Source organism: Somniosus microcephalus, chromosome 12 (genome assembly GCF_052327205.1).
Source record: "Somniosus microcephalus isolate GS21.2 chromosome 12, FLI_Smic_1.0, whole genome shotgun sequence".
NCBI classification, from domain to species: domain Eukaryota; kingdom Metazoa; phylum Chordata; class Chondrichthyes; order Squaliformes; family Somniosidae; genus Somniosus; species Somniosus microcephalus.
In genome coordinates this window covers 10638910-10647774 of record NC_140998.1, presented here as the reverse complement: position 1 = coordinate 10647774, position 8865 = coordinate 10638910, and the positions used below count along the sequence as shown (strand labels likewise).

General features: G+C 55.6%; 1 protein-coding gene across 1 annotated transcript; it reads left to right on the top strand.

Annotated features, from left to right (window-relative positions):
• The first annotated feature begins 1590 nt into the window (after positions 1–1590).
• On the top strand, positions 1591–3635 carry LOC147109022 (uncharacterized). Its single transcript, XM_086004189.1, has 2 exons — positions 1591–3256; positions 3511–3635. The coding sequence occupies exon 1, from the start codon at positions 1596–1598 to the stop codon at positions 2580–2582; it is 987 nt and encodes a 328-aa protein (XP_085860315.1). The 5' UTR covers positions 1591–1595; the 3' UTR covers positions 2583–3256; positions 3511–3635.
• Positions 3636–8865: the final 5230 nt, after the last annotated feature.

Below are 8865 nucleotides of genomic sequence, written 5' to 3'. Positions count from 1 at the left end.
CTGTATTTTCATACACTATGTACAGGGCTAATTTAAAGAGAATGCCTCCCAGTTTACTAAATGTACTGTGTTGCTCAGGCGTACCTAAATCTGTGTATACATATCAGTTATGCGCCTGTATACTAATGTGTGCTTCCATTTCTGTGTTGTATTTCAGTTTTACAATTAGAATCGTTCAGTAAAGCGTTACAAGAAAAGTCAAGCCTTGTGATTTTATTGGAAGATATCGAGTTGTTCGCTATCTGTCTAGCTCTGCATAGAAACGCGTTGCGAGGGCAGAACAGTAAAAAGACAACAGCACAGCGGGCTCAAGCGCAGGAAGATACCACTCAGCTACCATGAGTCTACGCTCAGGAAAACAATATACCCTAGAGGACGTCGACCAGTCAAGCGAGAAGCATGAGCCTCTCCTAGCAAACGATGCCAAGTCACAGCCCTCTAAAGTATCCCCTAGGTCATCTCGGCGGTCCAGCAGACCGTCGTCATCGACAGCTTCTGCAGCCGCCAAAGCACGTGCCAAGGCAAAAGCTGCCCAGGCTCAATTGTCCTTCGCTGAAAAAGAAGCTGACCTTATGAAGCAGAGAGCCGACCTCGAAGCTAGTATGATGAAGCAGAAAGCTGACCTTATGAAGCAGAGAGCCGACCTCGACGCTAGTGTGATGAAGCAGAGAGCTGACCTCGACGCTAGTGTGATGAAGCAGACAGCACAGTCCTCTAAAGTATCCACTAGATCATCTCGGCAGTCCAGCAGACCGTCGTCATCGACAGCTTCTGCAGCCGCCAAAGCACGTGCCAAGGCAAAAGCTGCCCAGGCTCAATTGGCCCTTGCTGAAAAAGAAGCTAGGGTTATGAAGCAGAGAGCTGACCTCGCTGCCAGTCTCCACATTCTCCAAAGCCAGAGAGCTGCCGCTGCCGCTAAAGCTAAAGCCGCAGCTTATGAAGAAGGTGAGGAGAACGAAGGCGGGGAGCCCAGCCAGGAAACATATGTTCTGGGACAGCCCCTCAGTCCAGTGCAACGTACAAGTGAGTGTGTCCAACAACACTCCAAATTGTTCTCCAAGGAAACATCCAACTATCTCAACGCAGAACCAGCTACTCAACACAGTAGCAAACAGCCTGTTTTTGGAGACACTGAGCTTAAAGGAGAAGAAACAAGCAAGACTTACCTACAGAGACCTCCACAGCACTCGGCCAATCCAGCCAAGCAGTCCTCACCCGAGCCACAGGGTACACAGGACCTCGCTGGGTGCCTTATCCGCCGAGAGTTGTTGAGTTCGGGCCTTCTGGAGTTAGATGGCCGTCCTGAAAGTTGTTGGTCATGGAAAGAGCCCAACCTGAGACTACACAAGGTAGCATCGAACAGTGGACAGGTGATGGAAGCCTTCCCTGCAGAGGACCGTGCCAAGGATCTGAAGGATTTGCACCTTGGAGTGGATCCTCCCCCCCTTCAACGGAGCCTGGGGCTCTCCTGGAACCTGGAAACAGACAGCGTCACATTCCTGGTGTCCCGTGAAGAAAGGCCATTCACACGGAGAGACATCCTGTCCACAGTCAACAGTTTGTACGACCCTTTGGGGTTCGTAGCTCCCATAACAATGCAAGGAAAAGCATTTGTACGGGAACTCTCATCGGATCAGAGTGAGTGGGATGCTCCACTCCTCCCTGAAAAAGAAGCAAAATGGAACCTACAGTTGATCAGAGACAAGATTGACATCGATGTGGGCGCCGTCAAGTTCTTCACGGACAGCAAGATTGTACTTGGTTACATCCACAACTCCACAAGAAGGTTTTACGTGTATGTTTCCAACTGGGTGACTCGTATCAGACGATCCACTCACCCTGACCAGTGGTGCTATGTCCCCACGGACCTGAACCCTGCAGACCATGCTACCAGGTCTATACCAGCAGCACACCTGCAGCAAAGCAGTTGGTTCTCGGGCCCCTCTTTCCTGTCTAATGTCAACACAGAGGAGACTCCTGAGTCCAATCCCTTCACCCTTGTGGAGCCTGAAGCTGATACTGAGATTCGGCCTGAAGTTACGACCCTGGTCACCAAAGCCTCAGAATCTCAGTTGGGCTCACAAAGCTTCGAGCGATTCTCAAGCTGGAGAACACTCTGCCGAACCACAGCCCGACTCATTCATGTAGCAGCATCCTTCAAGGGGAATTCGGACAACATAGAACGCAAAGGATGGAAATGTTCTAAAGAAGTATCCAGCACAAGTGAGCCATCACAAGCCAAAGGTGTGATCATTCGCTCTGTCCAGCATGATGTCTTCAAGGAGGAATTCAAATGTCTTGAAGAGGGACAGACATTCCCCAAGCAAAGAGGAGAGTATTTGTCCACCCTACAGAGCCGTAGGAAATGGACAGAAGACAAGCCAAACGTCAAAGTGAGAGACGTTGTCTTGCTGAAAGACAGCCAAGCACGCAGAAATGAATGGCCAATGGGCCTGGTTGTCAAAACTCTGCCGACCAGGGACAAGAGGGTCCGCAAGGTGGAGGTGAAGATTGTCAAGGAGGGGCCTATCAAAGTGTTTCTGAGGCCAGTCTCAGAGATCCTCCTTTCTGAAGTAATCTAGAGAACGGACTCTGAGCGTGTGGCAGCCAAAGGACGTTTTCTCCAGGTTATTTTGTATCTGTAGTGGTACAAATGGAATTGTACCAAGCGGGGAGTGTGCTGCCTCTCCCTCTAACTTAACCTCACTGTATGTATTTAACTTACTTAGATATGTATAACCTACCTGTTGGGGCCGTTGCCCCTTTAACTTACCTTTTAGGGCCATTGCCCCTTTAAGACGCGCCTTAGCGTGCTGACGTCACGTCACGTACAACGTAGCGTGCTGACGTCACGGCACGTACGACGTGACGTGCGTGAGGCGGCTGCCGGCCCGACTCGGCCTTCCAGAAAGGCTGCCGGCACAGCCCGGCCTAGCGTCTTTGGCCGCATCTACCAGCCGCCGGGAGCGACGCGATCTTCCGCTCCCGCGGCAAGCATCGGCTCAGCCTGGCCTCCAGCTCCCGCTCCCGACTTCGGCCTCCACGGCCAGAAACGCGACCACGCGCATCACGTGACGCCCCAAGCGCGGACAACGCTACCGAGCGTGATGAGGTCATCACGCTCCCCACAGGACTGCTACGTAGTCCTCGTGGAGCCCTCGCTGGGACACAGACCTACACCACGGTGCTCCTACAGCAGCACAGGCTCTGGGCAGTTGTATTGTCCCCATGCTTGAGTCTTGGAAATTGTTTGTCTGTAAGTATTTTAGAATGCTATGGATGATTAATGTGCACTGTATGTTGTAGAAAATGTTTAGTTGTAACTTTTCTCTGCCTAGCTGATTAACTAGTAGCTGTATTTTCATACACTATGTACAGGGCTAATTTAAAGAGAATGCCTCCCAGTTTACTAAATGTACTGTGTTGCTCAGGCGTACCTAAATCTGTGTATACATATCAGTTATGCGCCTGTATACTAATGTGTGCTTCCATTTCTGTGTTGTATTTCAGTTTTACAATTAGAATCGTTCAGTAAAGCGTTACAAGAAAAGTCAAGCCTTGTGATTTTATTGGAAGATATCGAGTTGTTCGCTATCTGTCTAGCTCTGCATAGAAACGCGTTGCGAGGGCAGAACAAGACTCCTTGCATTAAAATAGATGCCATCCAGCCTTGCCCTTATATATTTGCCCTGTCTACCAAGCTGACTTGTTTTTTTCTCTATAATTGGCAGCACATCACCCCCTATTTCAGCTCCCCTCTGTATCCCATCCCCCTGCCAAGTTAGTTTAAACCCCCCCCAACAGTGCTAGCAAACCTCCCCGCAAGGATATTTGTCCCGCTCTGGTTCAGGTGCAACCCGTCCGACTTGTACAAGTCCCACCTTTCCCAGAAGCAGGCCCAGTGATCCAGGAAACTAAAACCCTCCCTCCTGCACCAACTCTTTAGCCACGCATTCATCTGTTCTATCCTCCTATTTCTATACTCACTCGCACGTGGCACTGGGAGTAATCCAGAGATTACAACCTTTGAGGTCCTGTTTTTTAATCTGCTACCTAGCTCCCTAAATTCTTGATGCAGGACCTCATCCCCCTTCCTACCTATGTCGTTGGTCCCAATGTGGACCACGACCTCTGCCTGCTCACCCTCCCCCTTAAGAATGCCCTGTAGCCGCTCAGTGACATCCATGACCCTGGCCCCAGGGCGGCAACAAACCATCCTGGAGTCACGTTTGCGGCCACAGAAACGCCTATCTGTTCCCCTTATGATAGAATCCCCTACCACTATTGCTCTCCCACTCTTTTTCCTCCCTTTCTGAGCAGCAGAAGCGTCCCTGGTGCCAGGAAGCTGGCTGCTGCTGGCTTCACCTGGTGAGTCATCCCCCTCAACAGTATCCAACTTGGTATACCTGTTTGAAAGGGGGATGTCCGCAGGGGGCCCCTGCACTTCCTGCCTGCCTCTGTTGCTCCGCCTGGTGGTCACCCAAGTTCTTTCTGCCTGTGCAGCCCTACCCTGCGGCGTGAACAACTCGCTAAACGTGCTATCCACGACCCTCTCAGCATCGCGCATGCTCCATGGTCCCCTCGAAGTAACACGGTCTCCTCGCAGTGACACTGTCCCCTCTCAGTGACACGGTCTCCTTGCAGTGACACGTTCTCCTCGTAGTGACTCTGTCTCCTCGCAGTGACACGGTCTCCTCGCAGTGACACCGTCTCCTCACAGTGACAATGCCTCCTCGCAGTGACAGGGTCTCCTCGCAGTGACACGGTCTCCTCGCAGTGACACGGTCTCCTCGCAGTGACACTGTCTCCTCGCAATGACACGGTCTCCTCGCAGTGACACGGTCTCCTCGCAGTGACTCTGTCTCCTCGCAGTGACACGGTCTCCTCGCAGTGACACGGTCTCCTCGAAGTGACTCTGTCTCCTCGCAGTGACTCTGTCTCCTCGCAGTGACACGGTCTCCTCGCGGTGATTCTGTCTCCTCGCAGTGACGCGGTCTCCTCGCAGTGTCACTGTCTCTTCGCAGTGACACTGGCTCCTCGCAGTGACACTGTATCCTCGCAGTGACACGGTCTCCTCGCAGTGACACTGTCTCCTCGCAGTGACACTGTCTCCTCGCAGTGACACGGTCTCCTCGCAGTGACTCTGTCTCCTCGCAGTGACACTGTCTCCTCGCAGTGACATGGTCTCGCAGTGACACCGTCTCCTCGCAGTGACATGGTCTCCTCGCAGTGACACCGTCTCCTCGCAGTGACACTGTCTCCTCGCAGTGACATGGTCTCCTCGCAGTGACACCGTCTCCTCGCAGTGACACCGTCTCCTCGCAGTGACACCGTCTCCTTGCAGTGACACTCTCTCCTCGCAGTGACACGGTCTCCTCGCAGTGACACCGTCTCCTCGCAGTGACACGGTCTCCTCGCAGTGACACGGTCTCCTCGCAGTGACACTCTCTCCTCGCAGTGACACTGTCTCCTCACAGTGATGCGGTCTCCTCACAGTGACGCGGTCTCCTCGCAGTGACGCGGTCTCCTCGCAGTGACACTGTCTCCTCGCAGTGACACGGTCTCTTCGCAGTGACTCTGTCTCCTCGCAGTGACACTATCTCCTCGCAGTGACATGGTCTCCTCACAGTGACACCGTCTCCTCGCAGTGACACGGTCTCCTCGCAGTGACACCGTCTCCTCGCAGTGACACGGTCTCCTCGCAGTGACACCGTCTCCTCGCAGTGACATGGTCTCCTCGCAGTGACACCGTCTCCTCGCAGTGACACGGTCTCCACGCAGTGACACGGTCTCCTCGCAGTGACACCGTCTCCTCGCAGTGACACTGTCTCCTCGCAGTGACACTGTCTCCTCGCAGTGACACGGTCTCCTCGCAGTGACTCTGTCTCCTCGCAGTGACATGGTCTCCTCGCAGTGACACCGTCTCCTCGCAGTGACACTGTCTCCTCGCAGTGACATTGTCTCCTCGCAGTGACATGGTCTCCTCGCAGTGACACCGTCTCCTCGCAGTGACACCGTCTCCTCGCAGTGACACCGTCTCCTCGCAGTGACACTCTCTCCTCGCAGTGACACGGTCTCCTCGCAGTGACACCGTCTCCTCGCAGTGACACGGTCTCCTCGCAGTGACACTGTCTCCTCGCAGTGACGCGGTCTCCTCGCAGTGACGCGGTCTCCTCGCAGTGACGCGGTCTCCTCGCAGTGACGCGGTCTCCTCGCAGTGACGCGGTCTCCTCGCAGTGACACTCTCTCCTCGCAGTGACACTGTCTCCTCACAGTGACGCGGTCTCCTCACAGTGACGTGGTCTCCTCGCAGTGACGCGGTCTCCTCGCAGTGACACCGTCTCCTCGCAGTGACACGGTCTCCTCGCAGTGACACTGTCTCCTCGCAGTGACACCGTCTCCTTGCAGTGACACTCTCTCCTCGCAGTGACACGGTCTCCTCGCAGTGACACCGTCTCCTCGCAGTGACACGGTCTCCTCGCAGTGACACGGTCTCCTCGCAGTGACACGGTCTCCTCGCAGTGACACTCTCTCCTCGCAGTGACACTGTCTCCTCACAGTGACACGGTCTCCTCGCAGTGACACTCTCTCCTCGCAGTGACACTGTCTCCTCACAGTGACGCGGTCTCCTCACAGTGACGCGGTCTCCTCGCAGTGACGCGGTCTCCTCGCAGTGACACCGTCTCCTCGCAGTGACACGGTCTCCTCGCAGTGACACTGTCTCCTCGCAGTGACACGGTCTCCTCGCAGTGACTCTGTCTCCTCGCAGTGACACTATCTCCTCGCAGTGACATGGTCTCCTCACAGTGACACCGTCTCCTCGCAGTGACACGGTCTCCTCTCAGTGACACCGTCTCCTCGCAGTGACACGGTCTCCTCGCAGTGACACCGTCTCCTCGCAGTGACATGGTCTCCTCGCAGTGACACCGTCTCCTCGCAGTGACATGGTCTCCACGCAGTGACACGGTCTCCTCGCAGTGACACCGTCTCCTCGCAGTGACACCATCTCCTTGCAGTGACACTCTCTCCTCGCAGTGACACTGTCTCCTCACAGTGACGTGGTCTCCTCGCAGTGACACGGTCTCCTCGCAGTGACACCGTCTCCTCGCAGTGACACTATCTCCTCACAGTGACACGGTCTCCTCGCAATGACACTGTCTCCTCACAGTGACGCGGTCTCCTCTCAGTGACACCGTCTCCTTGCAGTGACACCGTCTCCTCGCTGTGACACCGTCTCCTCGCAGTGACACCGTCTCCTCGCAGTGACACCGTCTCCTCGCAGTGACACCGTCTCCTCGCAGTGACACGGTCTCCTCGCAGTGACACCGTCTCCTCGCAGTGACACCGTCTCCTCGCAGTGACACGCTCTCCTCGCCGTGACACCGTCTCCTCGCAGTGTCACTGTCTCTTCGCAGTGACACTGGCTCCTCGCAGTGACACGGTCTCCTCGCAGTGACACTGTCTCCTCGCAGTGACACTGTCTCCTCGCAGTGACACGGTCTCCTCGCAGTGGCTCTGTCTCCTCGCAGTGACACTGTCTCCTCGCAGTGACATGGTCTCCTCGCAGTGACACCGTCTCCTCGCAGTGACACTGTCTCCTCGCAGTGACATGGTCTCCTCGCAGTGACACCGTCTCCTCGCAGTGACACCGTCTCCTCGCAGTGACACCGTCTCCTTGCAGTGACACTCTCTCCTCGCAGTGACACGGTCTCCTCGCAGTGACACGGTCTCCTCGCAGTGACACTCTCTCCTCGCAGTGACACTGTCTCCTCACAGTGAGGCGGTCTCCTCACAGTGACGCGGTCTCCTCGCAGTGACGCGGTCTCCTCGCAGTGACACCGTCTCCTCGCAGTGACACGGTCTCCTTGCAGTGACACTGTCTCCTCGCAGTGACACTGTCTCCTTGCAGTGACACGGTCTCCTCGCAGTGACTCTGTCTCCTCGCAGTGACATGGTCTCCTCACAGTGACACCGTCTCCTCGCAGTGACACCGTCTCCTCGCAGTGACACCGTCTCCTCGCAGTGACACCGTCTCCTCGCAGTGACATGGTCTCCTCGCAGTGACACCGTCTCCTCGCAGTGACACGGTCTCCACGCAGTGACACGGTCTCCTCGCAGTGACACCGTCTCCTCGCAGTGACACCATCTCCTTGCAGTGACACTCTCTCCTCGCAGTGACACTGTCTCCTCACAGTGACGTGGTCTCCTCGCAGTGACACCGTCTCCTCGCAGTGATACTATCTCCTCACAGTGACACGGTCTCCTCGCAGTGACACTGTCTCCTCACAGTGACGCGGTCTCCTCGCAGTGACACCGTCTCCTCGCAGTGACACCGTCTCCTCTCAGTGACACCGTCTCCTTGCAGTGACACCGTCTCCTCGCAGTGACACCGTCTCCTCGCAGTGACACCGTCTCCTTGCAGTGACACCGTCTCCTCGCAGTGACACCGTCTCCTCGCAGTGACACCGTCTCCTCGCAGTGACACCGTCTCCTCGCAGTGACATGCTTTCCTCGCCGTGACACCGTCTCCTCGCAGTGACACCATCTCCTCGCGGTGACACGGTCTCCTCGCGGTGACACGGTCTCCTCACGGTGACACCGTCTCCTCGCAGTGACACCGTCTCCTCGCAATGACACCGTCTCCTCGCAGTGACACGGTCTCCTCGTAGTGACTCTGTCTCCTCGCAGTGACACGGTCTCCTCGCAGTGACACTGTCTCCTCGCAGTGACACGGTCTCCTCGCAGTGACACTGTCTCCTCGCAATGACACGGTCTCCTCGCAGTGACACGGTCTCCTCGCAGTGACTCTGTCTCCTCGCAGTGACACCGTCTCCTCGCAGTGACACCGTCTCCTCGCAGTGACAC

Bases quoted from the DNA above. Each gene is read 5' to 3' on its own strand.
- LOC147109022 (XM_086004189.1), top strand. From the start codon at position 1,596: ATGCAAGGAAAAGCATTTGTACGGGAACTCTCATCGGATCAGAGTGAG.